At 41.7% G+C, this 27,019-nt stretch overlaps 1 protein-coding gene across 18 annotated transcripts in view; it reads left to right on the top strand.

The window, feature by feature from the left end:
• svila (supervillin a) overlaps positions 1–27,019 on the top strand; it is a 118,479-nt gene that overhangs the window by 17,289 nt on the left and 74,171 nt on the right. For 8 of the 18 annotated variants that reach the window (XM_034861867.1, XM_034861868.1, XM_034861872.1 and 5 more), the window contains exon 1: positions 20,731–21,268. The exons of 2 other annotated variants lie outside the window; for them this stretch is intronic. In XM_034861867.1, coding sequence (XP_034717758.1) covers positions 21,211–21,268 — 58 coding nt within the window. In that variant the 5' untranslated portion in view covers positions 20,731–21,210. Of the gene's footprint in view, positions 1–5,004; positions 5,235–20,730; positions 21,269–27,019 lie in introns of those variants that run through there. 8 more of the 18 variants (XM_034861873.1, XM_034861880.1, XM_034861870.1 and 5 more) reach the window with 4 other exon arrangements.

The following is a 27,019-nucleotide window of genomic DNA, read 5'->3' as shown; positions in this document are numbered from 1 at the left end:
CTGTTTTGTGTAAGAGTAATGTTGCTGTTGTTGAGTAGATATATAGGCTACGGCAGTGTAGGATGTTAGAGGGAGAGAAAAATGGAAAGGCTTATAGCTTTTTCCCCCTACTCCCTCCCCCCCCGCCCCCTGGTGCCGTACTGGATGGGTGCTGTCAAGATAAGGTGCTTACCGATGTGAACAAATATACCTTTTCTGTTGTCTTATGTTGCTCTCTATTCACTCCCTTGATTTCTGGTGCTGTGTTTGCATCACACTCATGCACCCTTTTCTACTACCCCTTTCTTTTTTCCGTTCACCCACTTACCTCTTTATCTGCCCTCTCTGAAGCTCTTATCTGCTCTTACGCTGTCTATTCGGGGCTGCAGAATGACACCTTGAAGTCTTGGGTTTTGTGCTGTACTAATAGGTGCCCATGGGTAGACTTTGCTCTTGTCTTGTGCACGTAGGCCTGGTGTGCCCTGCATCAGAGGTCGGAAGAGGAGTTTGTAGAGTGAGAGGAGGAAGAGGCTTTGATCAAAACCACTGAGGCAGATCTGGTTGCTTACCGAGCAATCTGAGAAAGCGAGGCTTGCTTTGTTGGGGTAAGAATGGGAGTGAACGGTTTTTACTTTTAGGATGCCAACTGCTGCTTCAATAAAGATGTGATTAACCAAACAGGCTCGCCTATTTCACTTTTAAAGAGAAGCTTGTATATTTGGAAGAACATATGGTGTGTATTCTGCTGCTTTGAACCTACTTTTTTGTAGGTAGCATTTTAAAAGAAGCAACTATTGTATTTTATAAATAAGCAGTGTAATTAATAAAGACTTTTAATTCCCACTTCCTAGCTGTGTGGGTGCCACGAGGTATGGCTGACGATATAGAAAAAATCAAATATCACAATATTCTTGAAAAAAATACCTCGATGTTGACATTGCGACGATATTGTGTGTCGGACTATTAGCGCTTTAACAAAATGCTTTTTACGCAATGAGATTTTTGATAAATATTCTCCAGAAAGGTTAATAATAGAACAGCTAGAACAGTCTGGTTAGTTCAGAAAATGACATGACTCTACTGTAATGCAGCCTGTAAAACCAGGAAAAAAATCCAATTATATCCAAAATGGAAGACAATATCTAGTCTCTATTGCGATATCAATACATTGCTATATTGCCCTGCCCTACCATGAAGTTTGCTGTTGCCTACGTATGATGTACTAAACAATTTTTTTTCTTGTAGAGCCTCAAGCATATGACTATTTTATCTCATAATATCCGCTATCGATCCTGAAATCTCCAAAATATAGTCCTATAACATAAAACCTAGTGTTTTAATATTGAGACAGATTTGTTTTGAAGAATCCAAATAGTTTCCCGTGTTTTTCTTCCTCCAACCTGTTCTTGTGGTGTTGTCTTTTCCCCATCTGTTATTTCTTTTCACAACACTTTAAACAGACTTTTATTGTGTGTCTGTGTTTAATTGGCGCTGGTGCGGTGCTGCGTGTGAATGGCGTCTCATGCTGCTCGACGGTTTCGGGGCTGAACGGTCCCAGTCTGCTCTGTCTCGGGAGTCATCCGTGCCGATGTTCACAGGTGTTGGGGCTCCACATACAGAATTTTTCTTTTAACCAAAGCTGCTGAGTGTGAGTTTGCCTCCATGGCTGATCAAAGCGAGGCAGTGAAGGAGGGGAGAGGGTTTAGTAGTATGCATCGGTTTTCTGTGTAGTGTGACAGTTCAGTGTGGTCGGGGCATGGTAGCAATCATCATTCAGGTCTTGCCTCATAAGGGGCTAAATTGAAATCACATTTGCTTTCGACATTTCTCTGCTGGCTTTGGAAGAGATAATGTTTCTCCTCTGCTAATTAGCCCGGGAGTGGCTGAAGCCCGTTGCTTTCAAAGCTTATTCAAAGTACAAAAGCCCCGCTGAACAACCTCACAGCTTGGCCTTGTGCCCGGACCCGCTTCCTCATCCATCTGAAATGAATCATTTTTAGGGGTTACATAATCACACAGCATAAACAAATCCGCGAGTGTGATATCTTGAAGGTGTTAGGATTTAAAAAGGCAACAAAGCAAGGCCAGAGTGAACACCGGGGTTGTGCCTTGTTGCCAACACTAGATGGTGCTCTTCGCTGCAATGCTCAAAACCCCCAGTCGAAGTCAGTGTTTGCCCTTAATGATGGCGAGTACATGCCAGGTCTAATGATTCTGATCTCTAATGTTTAATAGAAATTCAAAAAAACGTAAAATGAGAAATCTCTGCCTCATCTTTTATGTCCCCTTCTCCCCTCCTCCCTCTTACTGGCAGTGTCCCAGTGTCCTTTCCTTAGCCCAGTGTGTCCTCTGTTCGGCGGCCAGCTGAAACGGAGCCCTGTCCTTATCTTTGGGCCTTTTGTGCCTTTTGTGTGATTCACTTCCTTCCTCTCCATCTGTCCGTTGTTGTCCTTCACTGTGCTTTTGAACCTCAAATGTGTAATTGCATGAAGAATGAGAGGTTTGTCTGCTAGTTGAACAGACTGTTTTTAGTTGAACTGACCGCACATTCAGATTTTCCTGATGGGTTTGCTTTTCGGGCTAAAGCCCTATCCGCAAAGGTCTAGTCGGGACCTCTAGTCATTTGTAATAATTGCGCCTGAGATCTTAATCCCCTGCAAAATCTCCCATGTCAAGTAAAAATCTTTCCTCAAATTACATACCATATTTCACCAGACACAGAGATGGTGTGATATTAGTCCCCTGAATTGGCATTTCTGTGATTCAGGGTTGTATTTGCTGCATTGGCAATTAATAACCAACATTTTTGGCAGGTCCTTGATATGGTATTGTGGGGGATATGTCCGTAAACTAAATAAATAAATACGGACCTAAATAAGCTTATCCCGTGCAAATGTGCCGCACGAAACACAGATGTGATTTTTAAATCAAAGACAATGATGTCCTGATTTGACCCCAGAAACATGCGTTCTCTTTCGGAGAGTTTCCTATTAAAGCGTGTAAGGCCCCTGACGCAGGAACCAGAGGGCTGACCCTCGGCAGAAAAGGCAGTCTCCCCCAGTTGGTCAAAAAAGTGCCTCGGAACACACCAAAGCAACGGGACGTATTACGTCTCTGTAACAGCAGGCAGCGCTAATCTGTATTGTTGCCCACAAATTGAAACCGTCAGCTGATTAGACGAACGCATCACGTGGGCCTGGTTTCTCCGGAAATTCAAAGCCAAACTGTCATGGTGGCTTGTTTAGAAAACGATCTCATATTTTACTCACCGAAACGTGTTTCTGAAAACATTTTAAGCAAGAAATAGGCCGTGCAGCTGCTGAATCTATCTTGTCAGATCGACAAATGTCAGCTTTAAAAGATTTTTGTCAGATTTTGAAAGACTCTAGTGACGCACATTTGCACCCCACCAATCAGATTGGTAATTTGAGTCCGACTGCCGGCAGTGCCCGCCTTCCGACTGAGCAGACCCCTCTGGACCACTCCGACAGCACGGACAACGGCATAGGACACACCGAACAGACTCGAGTTACCAACCTCGTCAAACGGTCTGAAGGCCGGTTATCGGGTTGGTGTGTCAGCGCCTTAACGTAACCTTGAAGTCCTTAAATGGGTTTTGCCAATTGTGTTCAATTTGGAACACTTTCTGAGAACTTACATTACAGTTTAAGCTTGTAAGGGGTAGTCCACCCATTTCCCACTATTTAATCATCATGGATGAGGCTCAGGAGGGAGCTTTCCTAAGTCTGAGACCAACACCCAGGTGATCATCAGGGTTATTCCAGAAAGAGCTGGCAGACTATAAATAACATATATGTAACAGAAACACGTAGCCTGCATTACAAACTGGGTGTGTGGAGTTTGAAAATTGTGGGCATTGACCAGGCAGAGGACGGGTCATCCTTTTAATCTGTAGTAGCGCAATTCTTATTAATTTATTTTAGCTTACAGGTATGTCGTGTCTAATGTAGGGGTGCAGCTCATTGTAACCCTCCATAAATAGTAATATATTTATTTAATTATTTTTAGTCAAGGTCATAAGTACCCAACTAGCCCAGAGTTAATTTTAGAATTTGTTTGTAGTCTTATTTACAGCCAATACTACAAAGTATTAATTTTCTAATATTAGGAAATACAGATAAACGAGATTATTAAGGCATATTTGAAGATGTAATGAGAACTATCAGTATAGGACCAATTATCACATTTTTATTTAATTTTCTTTTTGATGATAGAATAATCATTTTGGAACTAAAATTATGAAGATTTTTTTATAAATAAACCATAATTTTAGCATCGTAAAATACACTTCATTCAAAGTTGACAGAAACAAAATAAAACTCACTTTCCACTTTTCCAACCATCACAGCTCTGGTTCTGGTTTAAATAAACACAGTTTACCGATTTACATGTGAAAATATGTTTACTCTATAGATGCTAAAAACCTAGCTTTTTTAAATGGAGTCTGGTGGGTTTAGCGCTAGCAACCTCAGAGCTGTTTCTGGTTAAACAGAAAGGTCTCAAAGAGGTTTCTAAGGTCTGTGTCTGTATGGATCCTTTCCATAATGTTGTCAGACACTTAGAATATCAATCTGATTCTGTCAGTGGCAAAACAAGCACTTTATTGAAGGGAAATACAAGCTTGACAATTGTCCTATTAACTTATATTGTAGCTTGTTTTGCTGCTGCCGACTGCAGCGATCTTGCTTAATACTGGACCGGTGTCAAAGATTGTTGTTCCCATCAGTCACTTAGACACAAAACATAGGACAATAGGATCCAGGTTGAAAACAACGGTAGTCACCCTTTATGGCCATCTTCCTTCATCTTGGCTTTCCACTTCCCCCCAGTCTGACTGCCCTCATGACACCACTTGTCATTTGATTGATCTGGCCTGGCGGTGATGGGAGTGGGAAAGCACCGTTCTAAATATATGCTTGAACCCCCCCCCTCCCGGGTTCAAGCCTGCTGTGGATCTAGCCTCAACACATGCGCCCCTAAAGGTGGGTTGTAGATAGCAAGTGGGTGGTGGGAGGTGGGTGTCTGCTGGCAGGGCCTGTGGATCCAGTCTATCTTTATGTCCCAGTAGTCCTCTCCCACAACCCTCTAGAGCTCTGACCTTCTCGGGGACTGTGTAACCAGTCGACTCAGAACAAAACAGGAAAGACTTTTAGCTCCCTTCTAACTGTAACCACCTGAAACACTACAGCTCTAACACTCGATGGCTCTCTAAAAAGATACCCTACATTAAGAAGGTATGTGGCTTTCATGTGATGACTGACTGCTGGATTGGCTGTTTGTCATGGTTGTTGAATGACTTTTTCATTTTCATCTAAATTTGATTAAATGAAGTTGGTGTTTTTAGTATTTATGCCAATACAGGTAGATTCCTAATATTCGGGAGAAGTGGGTTCACTTTCAAAAATATGTTTGTAATTCAAGCATTACCATCACCCAGAATTGATTTACCCGTAGTCTGGTACATTTAACCAGTTCCGATGGTATTTTTGGTTCCATGCTGAATTCAGCATTCTGATTCAGCATTTTGACTTAGAAGCAGTTCAGTTGAAAATTCCAGCAAACTCTCCCTATGTGTCAGTAATGTATTACGTTTTCAGATACCTGCCTCAAAATGTGGAGCTTTTTCCAATCTCTCGACAAGAAGTAATTCACTGGTACCTGTATTTATCTGTCTATATGTGAGTTGAGGAAATTAATGGTCTAAGTGAGATTTGTTTTTTGGGGTTACTGAGCTCCTCTGTGTGTGATTCATTCCGTGGTGAGTGACGGGCCAGGGAGACTACAGTTGCTCATTGTGCTGCACCTGCTCTTACTCTGTCAGGACACACAGACAAAAATAGAGTGCTGCCTAATGGGACAACACACACACACACACCAAACATTTTACATAAGTTTTCCACTGATACAAGCCCTGTCTCTTATCATTACTCATGTCCACATTCTAGCACGATTCTCAACAATCAAAATCCATGTTGTAATCTTTTCTACAACCTCCACTTAATGTGTGAAAGCTTTTATTATTCTTTTAAGTTAAGTGTTTTTATGATAACTCAAGAGATAATCATAAGACTGATGCATAATCTCTGTAATGCATCTTTAATCATAATCCCTGAGCGATAGGTTTATTTTTACCGTCTGCTCCAAATATACATGAGCCCTAGTTCAGCTACTTAATTGGCTGATGTCTGATCTGATTCCCGGCATGGAGGCGTAGAGGCAGAGTAATAACTTTGTGACTGTCTACCTTTCCCCAGAAAGGTTGTTAAACCCGGTGGCAAGTGTCTCTTTTGGTGAGGGCCTGGCTGGGACCAGTGACAACCTGATGGCAGCACTAACGTAGAGCCCAGTAGTTTGAGATAACAGAATCATGGACGGAAACACGAAATTGAGAATTTCAAAAAGCTATACGACAGGTTTCTTATGGCTCTACATAAAGTCAGTGCTAAGAGCTAACTGGAGATTTGAATCATCAGAGCTACCCCACTGTAACTAGTTTAAAAATGTCTTCTAATTCCCAATGGCTTAGGCCTGGTGGGGGCAATTTAGGTCTGCTGGGCCATATTGGGCTTGCAATACATGGGAGGGAAACACTGCATTATCAGTCTGGCTGTGTCCCTTTTCTCAGCTGTTGGTCATGGTGTCAGACTGCTGTGGGGGGAACCGCTGGGATTCGACTGGCTCAGATCCAGAGCAACTGATCTCTTAGTGGGGTTGAGAGGAAGTGCAATGTGTTCATGTGTCTGAGCAGTGATGTATCCATGTCTTGTCTGGGTCCAGGTAATCATTTGGAGAGCCGCAGTCAGAGTGTTTCATTTTCCTTTCGGGCATTTTGTTCCCAGGGCCTTTTGTTGGCTTATTCACCTGTCAGGATGGAGAGTTTGTTCCTGTCAGTTTGTCAGGAGCAGGACTACAGCAGCCTGTGCAGACAACGGAGACAAACCGTTGAGCCTTTATGTGGATTAATGTCTCACTGACAGAAGCACTGTGAGTGAACATGTCTCAAACTGCTGTTCAAGCCTTATTTTAGCCTGGATGTTCCCTTGTTAACAGCCAGGAATGATCAAACACAGTGTAGCCAAGTACAATAGGACTAACGGTTAGCACAGTGTGCTAAAGCTCATTTTGCTCTGTAGTGGACTTACATCCTGTTTATTTAATCCATTTGTCACACCTTTGCCTGTATCAACTGTCAGCATAGTTCAAGCCTTGAATGTGATGTGATAACAGAAAATACACAACATTGCTGGATGTGTCCTAAAAGCCCAAATTATATGGACTTGATTGATAATATTAAATCCCTGCAGGGCTTTAAGGTGGCTCCTTTCGAGGTCTTTTGTCTTTTTAGGCATTTTATTTCAGTTGGTTGACAGGATGATAGAACTAATTATTGTACAAATTATAACTGCTCCGGTGAAGTCACAAAAAAACTAAAAATTAAGTTTAAAGATTGTTTTTGGGCTTTTATTGCCTTTTATTTATAGGGCAGATGAAGTCAGTACAATGGGAGAGAGAGGGGATGACATGCAGCAAAGGGCCACAGGTTGGAACTGAACCCCGCGGCCGCGCCTCTTTACATGGCGCACACTAGGCCAGCTACCCCTTTCCCGGCTACTCTAACTGGATTTTTGTCCATGGGGCCTCTCCAGGTTCTATGTAGCACCCTACGTCTTGCGGGAGGCTTAGTCCTGGTGGTGGGCTGTATTTATATAGCACTTTTCTAGTCTTAACAACTACACAAATCACTGTTACATAGTACAGGAATCATTCACCATTCACACACGTTCATACACTGTGGCCGAGGCTGCCGTACAAGGTGCCACCTGCTCATCAGATACACACTCACACATTTACACTCCGATGGCGGGGTTTAGTTCATCAAGGACACTTTGACATGGGACTGCAGGGCCAGTGATCGAACTGGCGACCGCTCTACTACTGAGCCACAGCTGCCCACGTCCATATTTACATCTCCATGACAGAATTTCCTTTAATTGAAACCCACCAGCCACAGTTTAAAATCATATTAGTGGTGATATATGAGGGGCCAGTAGTAGCAGGCATTACTTTAAGCTGGGGTCTCTGCCCTTGGCTTTGACCTCTGGCACAAGCTCCTGTGGCTGAGATGCGATACAGACTGCAGGCCTTCATGATTTTCTTCCAGCTAAACACCTAAAAATAGATAGGATAGGGAGACAAAATCTCATCACAGAATGCTTATTTACTTTGATTAGTGTTTTTCTACCCAGAATCCCTTGGTATTGGTCATATTGTCCTTTATACTAGTGCTGTCAATCGATTAAAACATGTAATCAAGTTAATTACAGATATGGGCTGTTATTAACCATGATTAATCTCAAATTTAAAATACTAGTATTTATCCGTGAACGTGCATTGTTGAAGTAAATACATGCATAACAAACTGGTTAAAAGAAACAGATTCATCAGATTAATTATCTCAATCATTAACATTTATTAAACAAGTGTTCAACAACATCTTAATTTGTTGAGATATCAGTATGAACTGCAGACATATTTAGCAGTAAACATCAACTGTAATACAAAGTAAAGTCTGCGACAAAGTCACAAATGGCTTACCTGTTATAACATCAACTAAAATGAATGCAACAATAACTAGGCCTATTTTAGAAATAGAATGCCATGATGGAGTGTATGTGAAGAGACAGAAGGAACGGTCTCTACATTCTTGGTTAAAGATAATTACCTCAGTGTGCATCTGTGCAACATACCCCTGTCAACCATTCATACAGTCTACTCTTCTTACAACCAGTTGCTCGGGCAGACTAGCTTGTTGAGATTTTCCGGTGATAGAGCTGACCTCTCCTCTGCAGAATGTTACCCGGCAAGGAGAACGGTCTCTCACATGGCACTGTTGAGGCTTTGCCAGACCTTCCTCCAGCACGGCGCTGCGGAGGAAGGTCTTCCTAGTCCACACAGCGTTCTGGGATGGGAGAAAAACATGCTCTGGTTTCTTTGACCCTATCACAATCGTCTTGGGCATTTGAACAATCCCGGAAGTAGAACGTCGAGGATATAAACTAAGGAATAGGGGTGGGAATCACCAGACGCCTCCTGATGCGATATCATCACCATACTTACGCCATAATACGATATTATTGCAATTTTAATCATATTGCGATATATTGCAGTTTGAAACCTTTTTTGACTTTTGATTTTATTTTTTGCAAAATGGGATTGTCAAGCAGACAAACTGACCAACCAACACACACGTAAAAAAAGATTGAGCGCCTGTGTATCAATACAGAATTGCCGATACTATTGCGATTCTATGCTGTATCGATTTCTTTTTTCTTTTTTATGTTTTCACCCCTAGCCATGTACCTTTTTTGCAATATGGGCCAGTTACCAGATGCACCTGCTTGTGACGACCATGTCCAGTGGTCTCTAGGAAGTGCAGTGAAGTAGCGTCTGCTAACTGTCTCACTTTTGTAGCTTTTTCAGCATCGTACAGTTGTATTCTCGTAACAATAGTTCCCCTCGGGGCTAGCTTGTTGATGGGCCCGCAGTCTGTAGCGACTCATTTATCAATGGCCCTAGTTAGCTTTGCTGTTGTCATTTTGTTAAGAAACTTGCCCCCGCTGCACTGCAGTGTCATTTGAAGAGCACGGCTTGTTTACCCTGTAGCTGACCGTACTTTGTTAAAAAACCTGTTTATTTAATTTTTTTTAGTTTCATTTCATGTGTTAACATCGACAGCCCATTGTTATACTAATACTAAAATCCACAATAAGCCTTTTCTAAACCATGTTGTAGCATTGAAAATGGCCACAGTGGTAACATGTTTTGTTTTTTTGTACCTTCCCTTAGAATTGTCTCTGTTTTGCATGGAGTCTGGTTTGGTTTAAGTAGATGAAAAGTAGCTGGAGGGAGGGAGGGAGGGAGGGAGGGAGAGAGAGAGAGAGCAGATCATGGGCAGTTCACACAACCTTAGATAGGAAGTGACTGTGAAAAGGAGGAATCAACATGGTTTGGATGGTTGGGTGAAAAAGATATCTAGAAAAAATAGGGGCCATAAGTTCAAGTTTGTCATTTTCACCTTAGTACTGAGTACCACAGTGATGAAATACAATATGCCGTTTGCACTCTCTCAGCACCAAGAATAGTACAGTTATAAATAACAGAAATAGCATTTAAAACATCCAGAATATCCTAGCACAGTAGACATAGTGACTAAGTGAATAAGTTCAATTCAGACATGTAGCCGGGCCACAGGTTGGAATCGAACCCTGGGCCACTGTGTTAACGACTGAGCCTTTGGACATGGGGTACACGCTCAACCAGGTGAGCAACCAGTGTGCCCCGATAAAATATGTATTTAAACATAGCAGGCCCGCACTGCAAAGCTCATAGTTCACAGAGTTCCTCACAATTTCTCTGGAAATAGCGTATCCTGCCAGGCACCGATCACTGCAGCTCCATTTGGTTTGCGTTCACCAATGGCAGCCTCCGCTCCGCTGGCTCACCTCACACTGTCGACTCTGGAGGGAAAGGAAAGACACAAGCTTTCCACCGCTGTCTTCTCCATTCCCTTATTTTTCCCTTCCTCCTGTATGACAGTTCTTGGGAAGGTGTCTGCGGCTCCCGGGGATGAGAATAAATTTCCCTGGCAAGTGGGTGATGAAGATTTCTGGTGCTGTGGCTCGCTCTCCTGACCAGATGTGCTGAAGCACACTGAAGCATGCACATGTGCGTGCTGAAGCATGCATGCATGTGTGTCTATTTAACAGCTTAATACTCTGTGAGTACACTGACTTGTGTGTTTATTTCCCCATCGCTCCGTTTGAGTCAGATAGGGCAAACTTTTTTTTGATTTTAGGTGCATCACATAATATCACATAAGACGTGTGAAGAGGATTCACTGAAAGTAAAAGGTTTCTTACTTATTCAGGTGCTTAAAAAAGTTTTTAAAAAAAGTGTGGAAAAAATGATTTTGGCAAAATGACTTAAAAATGTTTTTACCACAGTTACCTGAAATCTAATAGCAGAAAGAAAATATGTTTTGGTGTCAGCACTGGGAAATCACAAAGCAAGGCTCCATTGAGTTTGAAAGGCATTGCAGATAATTAATATTAACACAGAACAGCTGAAGACATTAGGCGAAAACCCAATGTCTTCAGCCAAACATTCGTTTATTTTGACAAGGGAACCACTTAAAGCTATAGTACGTAGTTTCTGTCTCTCCCATGAGGAATTCTAAGTAATAACAAAACGGTTGGCGGGTCCGCATGATTCAAGCCTTCGTGCCTCGCCCCCACCCCCCCTCCACACAATTGCTACGTAGCCATGGAGACACGGAGGATTAACAAAACATGATGGATTCTTCAGAAGAGGTCATTGTCTTCGCTCACTTTTTATTTATTGCCCGCAAAAGTCGCCGGACACCACAATCTTTTGAACATAGTCCTACTGAGGAATACAGAGACAGTTGTGTGGAGCTGATAGTTAGTAATTAACTTTGGAGCAACTCATTTAACAATGGACGAAATCAAGCAGACGTTCATTAATATCAAAAAGTTACACACTAAAGGTTTTATCCTTCTGTTGGTCTAAAAGAGGTTTAGCTGATACCCAGGGCCAGATTTAAGCTTTGTGATTGACCTCAAAGCACAAATCCTTGGACTTCCTGGAGCACTCCATGTGGAGAGAACTCCTGCCTGTTTTATTTTGGGAATGCCCTGCGTGCGTGCGTGCGGGCGTGTGTGTGTGTGTTAATACACTGTACAATTGCCAGAGAAGGTCAGCGGTTGTCTTGGTGTCTATTTGTAGTGCGACTGTAAAGTTTCAAAGACTTAAGTCCTTTCTGACAGTAAGCTGATAACGAGGTTTGAGGCTGTGGTGCAGCAGTTCCTCTTGAAGTTTAAGGTCTGTCATATCTGACCCAAGAGTAGCAGTGTACATGTACAGTGCATGCGAAAGTATTCGGCCCCCCTGAACTTTTCAACCTTTTGACACTTTCAGGCTTCAAATAAAAGTTTTTTTTATTTTTTGTGAAGAGTCACCAACAAGTGGGACACAATTGTGAAGTGGAACAAAATCTATTGGATATTTTAAACTTTTTTAGCCAACAAAAATCTGAAAAGTGGTGCGTATAAATGCACCTGCTCTATGATAGTCTCAGGGTTCTGTTGAAAGCGCAGAGAGCATCATAAGGACCAAGGAACACACCAGGCAGGTCTGTAATACTGTTGTTGAGAAGTTTAAAGCCGGATTTGGATACAAAAAGATTTCCCAAGCTTTGAACATCCCAAGGAGCACTGTGCAAGTGATCATTTTGAAATGGAAGGAGTATCAGACCACTGCAAATCTACCAAGACCTGGCCGTCCCTGTAAACTTTCAGCTCAGACAAGGAGAAGACTGATCAGAGATGCAGCCAAGAGGCCCATGATCACTCTGGATGAACTGCAGAGAACTACAGCTGAGGTGGGAGAGTCTCTCCATAGGACAACAATCAGTCGTACACTGCACAAATCTGGCCTTCATGGAAGAGTGGCAAGAGGAAAGCCATTTCTCAAAGATAGCCATAAAAGGTCTCGTCTAAAGTTTGCCACAAGCCACCTGGGAGAAGCACCAAACATGTGGAAGAAGGTGCTCTGGTCAGATGAAACCAAAATCAAACTTTTTGGCCACAATGCAAAAACGATATGTTTGACGTAAAAGCAACACAGCTCATCACCCTCAACACACCGTCCCCACTGTCCAACATGGTGGTGGCAGCATCATGGTTTGGGCCTGCTTTCCTTCAGCAGGGACAGGGAAGATGGTTAAAATTGAGGGGAAGATGGATGCAGCCAAATACAGGACCATTCTGGATGAAAACCTGTTGGAGTCTGCAAAAGACCTGAAACTGGGACGGAGATTTGTCTTCCAACAAGACAATGATCCCAAACATGCAGCAAAATCTACAAAGGAATGGTTCACAAATAAACGTATCCAGGTGTTAGAATGGCCAAGTCAAAGTCCAGACCTGAATCCAATCGAGAATCTAAAAGAACTAAAACTGCTGTTCACAAACGCTCTCCATCCAACCTCACTGAGCTCGAGCTGTTTTGCAAGGAAGAATGGGCAAGAATTTCAGTCTCTCGATGTGCAAAACTGATAGAGACATACCCCAAGCGACATGCAGCTGTAATCACAGCAAAAGGTGGCTCTACAAAGTATTAGCGCAAGGGGGACGAATCATTTAGCACGCACCACTTTTCAGTTTTTTATTTGCTAAACAAGTTTAAATTATCCAATAGATTTCGTTCCACTTCGCAGTTGTGTCCCACTTGTTGGTGATTCTTCACAAAAAATGAAAATTGTATATCTTTATGTTTGAAGCCTGAAATGTGTCAAAAGGTTGAAAAGTTCAAGGGGGCCGAATACTTTCGCAAGGCACTGTACATAACACTTTACATTTAAAGCAGGACAGATTGGGTGGCAGATTGTTCAGGATTTGTTGTATTATATTTGATGTTTCAAATTATTAAACTTATTGAGATTTTTACATAACATGAAAATCTAATGGAAAATCTATGGAGCTAGAACAGTAACCTGTGGTATTTAAAATAAAATTTGGCATTGAAACAACAAATATTGTATTATTGAAAAATGTAACGTGTGTGTGTGTGTGTGTGTGTGTGTGTGTGTGTGTGTGTGTGTGTGTGTGTGTGTATATATATATATATATATATATATAAAAACACAAACATCCAGAGGTAGTAATGTCACAATCCTATATTATTTTACTTTATTTTACTTTATGTCAATTTGTTTTCATTATGATAGGTTTTTCCATGTCAATCTACATTTTTTCTTGTTGTCTGTCTTTTCAGTGGCTGTTTTATTTTTTTTATTTTTTTTTTACGCGGCCATGATTTTTACAATGTCACTGTTTCAACTTCCTGTCACTGTTTTGGCTTAGGGAGGAGGGGCCTGAGTGGAGGGACTAAGAGGGCGGGGTTTATAGGTAATTTACATAGGCTACTGGTGAGAAACCGCACCCCCACAGGATTCCTCACAGAGGTGATAGGGGAATGCGTGGAGGTGTAGAGACTGACAGGTAGCTCGTTCACTGGGATGTCTTCCTACAACATCAACCCTACATGGACCCATGTGTGGAAGATAAGATTCTTGTGTTAGACATGTCCTACAGCACTTTACTGTGCCTCTCCTAGTATTCTTATGGTTTTCTTTTATGTATTAAATGTTGTACATCAGTCTACATGAGAAGACACTGAATTAGTTTTTTTTTTAATAAACATACACTAGACTTAACACTTCTGCTCATTTGTAAAGCACTTTCAATTGCCATTGTGCATGAAAAGTGCTAGGCCTATGTAAATAAACATGCCTTGTTTTGCCTTCAATTCACATCTATAATGTTAACATTGAACCTAGCAGTCCCATATTAAGTGATTGATCACGCTATTTAGACACTCAAACTATGCATATTTCTGCAGACTAGGACTGCACCACACATCTTTTGCCTCAGATTTCAAATCATAGCAGATGCAGTGGGGTTTGAAAGTCTGGACACCCCAGGTAAAAATTTGTATTAATGTGCATAAAGAAGCCAAGAAAAGATGGAAAAAATCTTCAACATAGCAATCAGTATCTTGTATGTGAGGCTAGACATCGTCTTAAATTTTGGATATCCTAATATTGTAATATGACATAAATGTTGTCTTTTCCTGGTTTTGGAGGCTGCGTTACAGTAAAGTGATGTAATATTCTGAACTTTCCAGACTTACTAGCTGTTCTTTTATTTGCCTTTATCCACATAGTCATTCTATCCACACTACTGATGACTATTTATCACAAATCTCATTGTATAAACATTTTGTGCAAATACCAAACAACCTTACAGTATTGAAGTATTTGGTGGAAAATATTGTGATATTTGATTTTCTCCATATTGCCCAGCTCTACACCAGGGGTCTGCGGCGTTGTGGCAACCCACCTGACATGTCTTGAAACACGGACCCCGTCTCATTTACCATGCTTTTGTGGGTGTGACTTTTTCGCCATTGGCATCACTATTCGTGTCTATAAACCACCTGTAGGAAACCATGTTCGGCGCTGCTAGAATATGAAAAATAGACACACCGACAGACAAAAAATCTAAACAAAAACTCAAAGGCCCAACTGGGTAACCAAAGGATAATCCAAGTCATCGACGTTCAGGGGTCCGCCCTACTTAACATACCCATTTTATTCTTCAAATGTCAAAGAGCACGTAGAAAAATCTGTTTTCTTTATACTGAATTCCCATCATGCCTAGTAAAACACATTAACAACATGGCAAATTGAGTTTTAGCCTTAGTTTTCCTCCCTCTAACTCCCTTGTATGTGTGCATATGAATATCTTTACCTTTTATTCTTAACCGTCCCCTATCTGAATTTATGGCCATGCTGCAGAGGCTCAAGCTCGGTTATGTGTCTTCGGAGACGGCATGGCCGCGCACACTGGATCCCTCCGCCACTCTTGCCAGACTAGACGGATATCTTTCCTCGGGGACGCCATAAATTTGCTCTTTATTTCTAAGATGGCTGTGAAAGAGCCCAGAGCCGGTGACGGGCCCTGCTAATGCTTTTTTCGCTCCCTTTTTCCTCTACTATCTAAAACATTTTTCCGAAGGTGACACAGCCATTAAGCACTTTTCTCAGAGCAGACCTGTCAGGTTGCCTCTGCGTGCTGGAGGTCATTTTAAGTGCAAACATGGACTGTCTGGAAGTATTTATCTAGTAATGAGCTACAGACCGGCTGCACATGTGAGCTTGTCCAGGTTGAAATAGCATCCACTCTGAATCTGTAGCTGACTGCACATCTGGGTGTTGACCAGTGGAGAGGTGTGGCTCTGTTATGACATTCAGCATAACCTGCTTTGCTCCTGTTGCTGTTTAATTTCAAGACCGTGAAGTGCCTTTCCTGTGTGTTCCTGTGTTTATAATATATCAGCTTGATATCGACATTGTTATTATAATTAACATTGTATTAACATTTCAGCTGACGTTACTGCTTACATACATTAAATACAAACTGACACTTGACTCTATTTGCAGGGAACATAGTCAAACTGTCTCCGGTGCTTTACTGAAATTTCAATTGCTTATACATATAATTTACACTTCAACATACTGCTTTCATCTCTTAATCTTTAAATGTTAGCTCAACTACTTTGATTGCCAATTCAACTGTTCGGGGCTTAAAAGAAGAAGGAAAAAAAATGAAAATGGCTTTCAGCGGTATCCACCTCAAATGCTTTCAGTGCTTTTGCATCAACTGATATTTGAGTAGCTTTCAGGGCTGCTTAGGCATCGGCTAGTTCAACTGCCTTCAGTTCTTACTCCCCCAACTGTTGACTTTTAGCACCGAAATACAAAGTGACAACTGAACTGAATTTCACATGCTTTCAGCAATTACACTACAACAGACCTATTTCCACTCCAAACTTCAAATCCTATTATCCTATTCAACTTTAATTGCATATCCTTAATATTTAAAAAGTGAACAAGTAACATTTTAATAATTACTTTTTTACAGTTTGTTTGCACCTGCAATTTTATGCGTAAGCATGCACTATTCTACAAAAAATTGAACCTTTCCTAGTTGTGTGTCTGTCTTTTCTGGGAAGTCCTAAATCGGAGGTGTTTGCAAACTATCAAGTCAGTTGAATCCAACATTTGTTGCTGCTGTCTCTGGTTTGTAGTGTTGAGGTTCAGCGTAACATAGTCTAAATTGTATTTCAGACAGAAAAAAACAGGCAGAATAAAAGCTTGGCGCTAACACTGAATGCTTGCATGTTTTGGCATGAATATGTCACCACTAAAGCCTTTAAACATCCACACAAATTGTCACTTGTCAGCTTTAATACAAAAATATTGGTACACTGGAATGCTCTCCTTAAATGTCATTGGGTTCCCGGGGACAGATCTGTCTCACCACTTTGTCAGGGTTTGCTCTGTGGCAGCAGAGATGGCTTTAATTTTAAACCTTTTGACCACCATCAGGTTTCCTTTAAAATCGATGTTTGTATTTTCACTGGCTTCGGAACGACTGCGTTCCTACTTCGTCCCAGCTCCGGTGATCCACAGCCCTCCGGAGCAGATAGATGGTGCGGGACAGGAAGTCAAGCACAGAAACAAGTTAAAACATCTGGTTAATTTTCAAAATAAAATGGACCGTGCTCACGGCGGATGATATCTCCTTGCACTACACCTTTAAAACACAACAGAGTTGTTTTCTCTCTACTCCTCTGGATAGAAACAAACTTTTGTTGGTTTTGTGGTTTTATTCTAAGTGAATTTGAGATGTCGTGAGTCTTCGTGAATTCAGCTGTCAATCATTGCCGCAACCGTTCTGCAACAAATCCAGGCCTGGTGGGTATTGACGGACGGCAGAGCCGATCCGCAGACGTTCTGCAACCCATGGAAATTGGGGGTTACCTTTTTCGCTTTCATTGTGACTTTCTGCTCCTCAGATCTCTGCAGGGTAAATCCAGACAGATAGCTAGACTGTCACATCGGAGTTTTCTGGTGCACGACTAAAACTACTTTCGAACATAAACGTGTTCCACCAAAACAAGTTCCTTCCTGAGGATATTTTGCAGCGGCTCTGTGCTGAGCTTAACAACGATTGTGATTGGTTTAAAGAAATGCCAGTAAAACGGAGCATATTTCCTCCCATCCTGACATGCTGTGTAGACTAGCCAGATGGTCTGGCAAAGCAAGACTAGTGTGTAAGAATTTCCAGAAGCAACTTAAAGAAGTTCCTACTGAGTTTCTGCACAAAGTTGTTTGGTCATCGTCGTAGTTTGTCTCTGCTTCAATGAGATTGACTGGATTGAAAGGTACAAATGAAATAAATAATTATATTTACATTATATATCTTCTTTACAGCCAGACTCAAAGTGGATGTGATCCTTCAGTTTTCAGATCTGAGTTTTAAAGTCAACACCGAGACACAAACTGAGGTTTTCCTCATAGGGCCGAACGTCGATTACCATTTCTAGTTGTGTCTATTTGTGCATGTCTTTGCTTTTGTAAAAGCTTCTTTGTTTATATGCATGCTTCTTCCTTCTGGCCTTTATTGCCGTCTTAATTAATCCTACAATCCACCACAAACATTAGAGAAAAAGAGCAGTGTTGCATCATTGCAGCAACCTGTAAGAGCTTGCCCATCCTTGGCAGTGAAGACTTGTCATTGCTAATAACAGGGTAGAAACCGCCAGGGGGGGGGTTGTAGTTCTGATGTCATAAGTGTAGCAGAAGAGTAAAAGAAACAGACATTACATATCAGTGAGACAGCCAGGTGGTGGTAGGTGTAGAGGTGATGACAGCTTAGCTAGTGAGACCTGTTTCGGTAGTTGGAATTAACATCACCAGTGGTTGAATGTTTAAAGGTGCTTCAAACTAGCTTGTGTAGTCAGAATAGATGTCTGATGTTCAGTGTCTCTGCTTTGTTTGGAAGAAAAACCCAAATGGTAGCTTCCTTCAAGGCAGAACAATAAAAAAGCGTATTGGTTTACATTATGTGGCAAGTAAGAAACCGAGTTAAGATAACAGCTTGTCTGTTCACCCAGGAAATGTTCTTGCATCGTCTGCTCCAACAATCAGCATTAAAAAACACAAACATAAACACACACACACACACACGCATACCAAGTCAAACATGCAATATTTATGATTGTCATGTTTGCAGTCCCACAATAATACACAGATCACATGTTCATGTGGGGAGGTACTTGGGGACTGTTTATTCAGTGCGTGTTGAGTGTGTGGGGGGCAGTGGGTATGTATGTATGTATGTATGTATGTATGTATGTATGTATGTGTAATGGTACAGGAGTTATTGTACTTCTTCGACAAACGGAAATATTCAAGACGAGAGTTCCTTGAAGTGTTTACAAGTCCAACATCCGAACAGTGTTCAAAGCCATTTGGCTCTGAACACAGTGTTAATAATGAAATCAGTTTTTTATTTTAAAGCGTAACTCTCGCCAGAATGCAGCCTAGGGTCTTTTTGGGAATGTACCAGAGTCAAACTTTTGTTTGAGAGCATAATTAGGACGGAAGCGCCACTTTTAAGATTGACCGTATTTTTGGTCAAATGGCCTTTTGAACGGGAGTGCCAGGGGAACTACTATGATAGCATCAAAATCACTATTTTTAAAACACTAAGAAGGCTCGACACAACATGAAACTTCCCTCAAAGTATCACCAGGGGCTCTACACATGAACTCAGCATAGAGAACATTGTTTGTGTACACAGCTTACTAAAAAGAAAGCATTAAACAACTCAATGTAGCTGATGGTTTTTACGCTCGCCGTCTTCTCTGCTTTTTAGTAAACTCTTTTATTGATACAGTATTTCATGAATCCTCGCTGTCTGGCAGTAAGTTTGACGAACAACAGTCAGCCGTACAACTGCTCCACAGTTTAAATGTAGCATGCAAGTAACGCTTTCCCGTGTGTGTGGGTGTGTGTGTGTGTGTGTGTGTGTGTGTGTGTGTGTCATGCTGAGCCAAATGATCTCATCCCAGAGAAGAATCCAAACATCCCACCTCTAAAGTTAACACACCTCAGTCAGTCCCAGCCGTGCAGCCCTTGATGGTGAGGCTGGACGGGTTTATGTGATTCGACAAATGTGTCTGTGATGGTGTTGTTCAAATGGTCCAAGAACCTAGCTTGCATTTACAAGAAAATCACTGAGATCTTCGCATTCTTAACATCACAGCATGGGAGATAGCATTCTTTAGCTTTCTCCGATTGCTGTTCTTGCCATTCTGCAACCACTGGATTGAGAAACGGACGTTTTGTGGCCGCTTCAATCCCCTCGATCTGCTTTATGTTGATGCCCGCGGGTTTGGCGGTGACAGCTTTTGCTCTGTATGCTGCAGAAAGATAAGATACAGCTCACCGTTTTTCCAACAGCATCTGAAAAAGCAGCGTTGGGCTCTGCGCCAGCTTCCCTGCAATGCCCTCTCGCAATGATAAGCACGTCATCATCACACTGATAAATAGGTGAGGTGCATGTATGGGTGCAAGTGCTTTTGTTTTGAACTTCACTTGCAGTATAATCACACTAGGAAATGGGTTTATACATACCATGACTCAGGGAATATCCGTTTCTGCGTGCATTGAGACACAAACAATTGTGGATGTGGATAAATCTGCCTGTTTGTCGTCCCCTTGTGCCTCTTTTCAGCTGTTCTGTGAAGAACCGCAGTTTTAAGTGTAACGATAGCATTACTCCCAATTGGACATAACTCATTTTCTGTCTTTCATTACTGTTTACATGCTCTGTCTTTCTCTTCCTGACTTAGTTTCACTATAGCTCTCTTTCTTACCCTTGCTTTGCCCCTCCCACATTCTCTCTCTGTCTCTCTCTTTTACTCTCTGCATGTTGTTTCTTTTTATTTTGTCCCTGCTGAGGGATGACTGGAATTTCTCATCTGGCTGAGAGGGTCGTTTCAACTTTCTCCTCTTCCCTTTGCTCTCTTTTATTTCCACTCCCATCCGTCCTGGCTGTGCGCTCTTGACTCTCCCCTCCTTTTCTGACGCTATGCACCGGTTTCTTTGGCATCTTTCGCGCTTGCGTGTCTGAGCCAAGGGAAGGCAGCACTCTCCTGGGACAATCCTAACTCTCTCTCTCTCTTATTCTCGCGCTCTCGCTCTCTCTCTCTCTCACACACACACACACTCTTTTCCTCTCTCTGCAAGGCTCATTCTGAAGCATGCAGGACACTTTGTCGTTCATCTTTATTACTGATGGGGCCTAATTTGCTTGTCTTAGCTAATGAGCTTAGCCCCTGCTGAGCAGCGGTTAAGCCTGCATGTGTTTGTAGTGGAACTGCTAAGCGCTTAGTTAGAGGAACCGGAGCAGAGGAGTGGATCTTAGAAGGGGCAGAGCTGCAGCCACAGCTTCACCACTCCAGGACCACCTCTACTACCAGCACTGCAGATGGGACGTTGCTCTCTCTCTCTCTCTACACTCCCTCCCTGCTCTGCCTCTCTCTAATGCTACCTGACCCCCCTCTGTCTCCCTCTCTAGCTGTCCCGGAGCACTGACAAACTGCTTTTGTAGCTGCATCACCTCTTAGGCAGCTGCCCCTCTGTCTACCTTTCTGTCTTCCCATCTCTTTCACTCCTTTTCTGTCTTACCCGGTCCCCAGACTTTCGTTTCCAAAATGTATCGGAACCCGTGGATCTCGAATTACCTGGCTCATGTCAAGTTTTGCAGCCAAGGTAAGAGCAGCGACTCTGCAGGGCTCTGCAGCCCAGGCTGACTCGAGGACAGGTTTCTCCTGTTGTGGTGCTGGGAGTCTAAGCTCCTTGAAGTTGGCAGGTTACAGGCTGCAGACTCCCTTCCTCTCTGCTCACTGTCCTGCTTTTTAGCCAGCTGTCTGCGCAATGCAGCTGCAGCCTCCAAGGACACTACGTAGCAGAGATAAGGGACTCTAACAGTGCAGGGGGCTGTTCTTGGGAAGAAGCTATTTCTAGACTCTGTAGCTACTTTACTCTTTTAGTGTAGTGAACTTGCATTCATGTTGTATTCTTAGGGTAGTTGTTAGGCTTGATTAGTCAACTAATTGTTTGTTGTTTTTCTTTAGTCAATGAGTAATTCTTCATGCTTTTTTCATGCTGAATGACTTATTTCCAAGAAACCTATGGACACATTTATGTGCTAAACACAAAGATCTGAAGTGGTGCTTTTTGTATTCCCCTTTTGGAGAAACTCGAGTATTACAAATCTGTCGATTACATTACTGTCGACAAATTGGTTTAAATGTGCGAGTTCGAATTAATCTGCTAAATTTTTTTTAGCATTTAGTTTAACATTGGTGAACTTTAATTCAAACTGGCACTGTTGACCAATAACAAGCCATCTTTACAGTGCTGACCTTTAAGGGAACAGAAAGTTATTGTAGTGTTTTCGCCATCGACTTTTATTTACCTCCTCTGGAGCACTAACTGCTGCACAAGGACTTAGAGAAGAAATACAATGGACTCCAGAATAAATGGTGTAAACATAGGGCTGCACAATTAATAGAATTTTAATCGCGATCTTGTATTTGACTTCCCACGATCAATTTTGCGTGATCGAGCGATTTATTTTTTATTTTTATTTTTTTAAACCGTCATTTCATCGAACGCTCCGGGTTTTTTGCAAAGCCAATCTACCGCTCAGTAACCCCTGTCTGATCAAGAGCCAATCAGAGTAGTTCCCTCCTTCATGAGGAGTCAGCCGTCTCTCTGTGAGTAGCGTCCATCAAATCACCAAATAATCGTGATTATCATTTTGGCCATAATCTGAATACAGTTTATGAAATATGCTTAGAAATATAGGAAACATTGGAAAGGATAGAACAAAATACTGTTAGAAAACAATACATTCATTATTAGTTTGACTTGTCATCTCAAACTAATTGAAAAACTAGCCCCGCCCCTGCTTCTCATTCCCACCGTTCCCTGTCATATTTTCTAAGTGAGAACTGAGTTTTGAGATCTGGCCTTTCCACACTAAAGTTTATGGGAATCCACAACAGGTGGCTTACAGTTTGAGCCTTTTCCACCAGCTGAGAGACTGGTTTTGGGGGAAGGAGGGCGTGTGTTAAAGTTTGAGGGTTTAGATCTGTCAGTGTCTTTTGCTCTGTTTCCTCCCCAACGTTGGATTGGAGACTGAGCTGTTTGTTTACTTATTGTTATTAGTGTTAAAGGCATAATCGGCTTATTGTCACGACCTTTTGCAAAAACCTTCTGTGGCCTCACCTCATTTCTGATTCTCCATCTGTTTTTGTTTAATGCTTTATTTCTTAAGCCTCCCACAGTGAGGCTTCAGTTACAGCTCAAGTCTCCCAGCAGGCATTGTGAAGGCAGAATAGGTGGGCAACAGTTGGGGGGGGGGGCTTGAAACATGCACGCTCAATGGTGTTTTTAGCTCCCAACTTCTCGTTCCAGGCAGCGCTACGACACATGCCCGTGTGTGTGTTATGATGTTGTTGCATTACATTGTGTGATGTAATGCAAATGGTTAAAGATTGACACGTTTCCTTGGGCACGCTGTAATCCCAGGAATCTGTTAATCTTGTATCTTAAATTGGACATGTGCTCAGCCCCTGATGCCTCTTTGGTTACCACACTTACATTGATGGTTTTTTGTGTTAATAACATTCAAGGATTTTTGATTGACATCCACTCCAGTTTTCTTGTGAATGGTCCCTCATGTTATTTATTGATGTGTTCTAAGTGTGAGGTTTGACCTGAGCGTCAGAATTGCATTACCAGAGATAACTAGATTCCTTTTGTGTACAGACAGTGTTAGCGGCCTGGTTATTGTTTTCAATGAGGGAAGCATTTTGCTTGCTGCTTTATTATCGCTGAACATCACTGAACAGAAAAGTAACATTGAGTGGGCTGAGGACAGGTGATGCGACGCTTGCCTAGCTAGAACAACAAACCGACCTTAAACCGCGGCCTTATACAGTCTTCATGCTTTAACACCTTTGTGCTTTAACACCTTCACATAAAAGGCTTTCCTCACTTCAGAGCCCGAGTGACACTCCACTGAATCATGAAATCATTTTATCCTCATGTTTTATCAGTGTCAAGCTGTTTTTAAAGCCTCATCGACACAAGCTGAGGAATTCCTGGTGCATTACCTCCCGGCTGTGGCAGCCATAGCGTTTCTGTACATTACAGCCAGCATCAAAGGCTCTGCCACATCTGTGATCATTGTGGAGTTTTTTTTATTTTTTTATGCCTGTGTCTGGGAGGAAGAATGTACCAAGGCATTCCGAAGGGTCGCCCCTGATGGCCCCCATGTAACTACATATAGGCCGTATGAGGTGTAAAATGAATACAGGTCTGGGTTATGGAGATCTCTATACGTTAGACGTGACAATAGTCTCAGACAGCTGCCCCAGAGGGACAAATGCTTTTGTTATTTACACACTAGCAGCTATTAACCTTTACAGTGGCATCTGGTTTTGTTTCACACTGTTACTTAAAGGGAAATACTGGGATTTGTCATTCTTATGTTTGACCTTTACGACTTTTGGTCATGATAACATTTTGCTCGCCACCTGCACTGTGGAGATCTGGGAAACGGGGGCTCTGGCAAAAACATGCGGATTGGGACTAAGACTGTGAGCCTCCTAAAGGTAGGGCCGGGCAATACATCCACATAATATCAATATTGATATAAGAGGCTCGACATCCGCTTCAATTTTGGGTAATGTTGGATGACTCATGTTGTCTCTTCTTTTCCTGATATTAAAAACTACATAACATTAAAGTGATGTCATTTTCTGAACTTACCAGAAGGTTCTAGCTGTTCTATTATTTGCCTTTACCCACTTCATTATATCCACATTACTGATTATTTAACACAACTCTCATTGTGTAAATATTTTGTGAGATCATAATATCAATTGATTTGATTTTCTCCATATTGTCCAGATCCACCTACAGGTTTATAAAGATTCTCAATTCAACAGAAATTACATCACCACTAGGGTTGGGCATCCTTGGGATTTGAACAAGTCTGATTCCAATTTTGTCTTTGAAGGGTGAAGTTGAAATGGTTTACATGACTAATTTTACAAATAAGAGGATAGATTGATTCAGTGGTGGTTTGCAGTTTTACAGGGCTTTTTCCTGTAAAATGTGAAATAAAGCCACACTAGAGCGCTGCAACACAACACAAGGGGCTTGCTGCTTCAGAAACTAAAACTTGCACATATTAAATTGTGAAGTGATGATCAGATTTGAAACCAGATCCTCTAAACGATTCCAATAAAGAAACAATTGTACTGGAATCATAATTTTTGAATTGATTCCAAGCAATCGGTTCTCCAGGCCCAATCCTAGTCATCACTTGTCTTTGAGCCAAACCAGAAGTTAAACTTAGCTACAGTAGCTATGGGGTTGTTGTGCCTGTCGGTCCAAAATCTCTGCAATGGATAGGGTGCTTAAAATTATATCATAGTTAATAGGGCTGTAATCTCCCGGTCGACTAGTTGTTTTATTGGTCGATACGTTCTGGCTCGACCAAAATTCAGATTGGTTGATTTTTTGCCGTGTTATTTTATCAGGTGGAAGCATACACCGTTACGGGGACAGATTAAAGAAAGAACTAGAAAGCCTTGGTTTAGTGGTTTGATGAATATTTCTTTAATTGTGAGTGTTTAATTTCCAGTCAGTCCTCCTCTACCATGTCAAAGACAGCGGCAGTGTGGCAACATTTTGCAAAAATAGATAATGGAAAAAGTTGAATGCAAAGTTTGCTAGTAACAGTTTGCATATTGGAGCTGGACTACAAAGATGGCGTATCACCTAAAAACGGTAAGTTAACCTGTCTGCGTTAGGTTGCCCTGTCTGTTTTGAGTAGATTATACGAACATATCAGAGTTGGCATATTTCATGGTCTAATAATCGTTTTATAACTACCAGCGCACCCACCCGCAACTACGGTAGTGTTCCCCAGACACACCCAGACCCTGCTGGATGTTAAGCCTCTACCATCCAAACGCAAAAATAATATCACGGAAGGAATTGTCGACTTTATTGCTCAGGACATGAGGCCAATGGCTGTCATTTCAGTGCAAAATAATTATGTAAAAAAAGATTTAATATACTGCAAATAGCCTACAAGGACAAGTACTGCGGGACAGTACGGTTAATCTAAGGTTTTTTTTTTCGCCCCCTTTGCACTGGGCAAAAAGGTTCTCGTGAAATTAACCTGGTACTTTATGTAGAATAAGTCTGTTTAGCCCAGAGCTTATGACGCTCACCCTACTGTGTTCAGGAGTAGTTGCAGGTATAGGCTAAGTGGGAAAATTGATTACTTTTCTTCAACCTAAGCATTGTTTTATACTTTAAAAATAGGTAGAATGTTGTCAACCTAATCATAGATAGATTATTGATCCCCAAAGGGAAATTCAAGGTCCCAGTAGCTTAAAGACATCGCACACAACTCACACATAATCATTAACAGGATGATAACAAATATATAGGAACGTTTTTTTTTTTCTTCACATGAATAATATGGATAGTAAAAAAATACTAAATAAAATCCACATGAGTGTACTAAGGATCATTGTCAAAAGAAAAAACAATTGGCTCAGATAAGCAGTATTATCATTCAAGGCCCGCAAGGAATGAGTCGTGTTTTACCAGCCGCATTCCCCCCCCAGCTGAAACAATACCCGACTATCCCCAAACACATCCAGGCACACCGGCCTCTCCAAATAAGCCTTCTTTCTTCTCAAATGATGTTTTGCCTAAGCAGGAGGGATTTAAAGCATCAACCCAAACATCCTTAATAAGGACTAACAGATCTGGAATTGGGGAGGATGGGGGGCCTCTGGGGAGAGGTTAGGGGTTTGGGTGGAGCAGTGTTGGGGGGGGTCACAAAGCCCTGGGTTGAACTCTGATGGGATGAAAGTGGGACCACATGTTTGTCCCGAAATTGCACATCTCTGGCCACTCTGAAGTCCCAGGGCAGCCAAAACCACACTTTTTGAGTCTTGGAGTCAATAACTGAAGTAGACGTTCCTTTTTAAAGGGGTGTTCCACAGAACTCACATTCCTCACAAGACACTTTATGATGCTTAGACCTACTAATAGCCTTTATTATAGTACTGAGGCTGTATTTCTCTGTAGGCAGGTGTTTGTCACATTTCACCCTTGTTTATTGACTTTTTGGCTATTTTCCTAATAGACACCAGACTTCATTAGGTCAGATTGTGATTGTCAGATTGTTTGTCTAATTCAGTTTGATAACATAGCTTCATAATAGTGTGTGTGTGGGAAGTATGGTTTCTCTGTCTCTTTTTTTTTTTTTTTTTTTTCAAGGCTGGTACAGATTGTTAGTGGTTAATGAAACCGATAACTGATATTTGGAACTGATATGCATTTATATCTTCCGATGAAAATGAGGATTTTGGAATATTACAAACAACAAGAAAACTTGGTTTTAATGCTTTAAGCAATTAT

Source organism: Etheostoma cragini, chromosome 22 (genome assembly GCF_013103735.1).
Source record: "Etheostoma cragini isolate CJK2018 chromosome 22, CSU_Ecrag_1.0, whole genome shotgun sequence".
Taxonomy (NCBI): domain Eukaryota; kingdom Metazoa; phylum Chordata; class Actinopteri; order Perciformes; family Percidae; genus Etheostoma; species Etheostoma cragini.
This window is presented reverse-complemented; position numbering and strand designations above follow the sequence as displayed.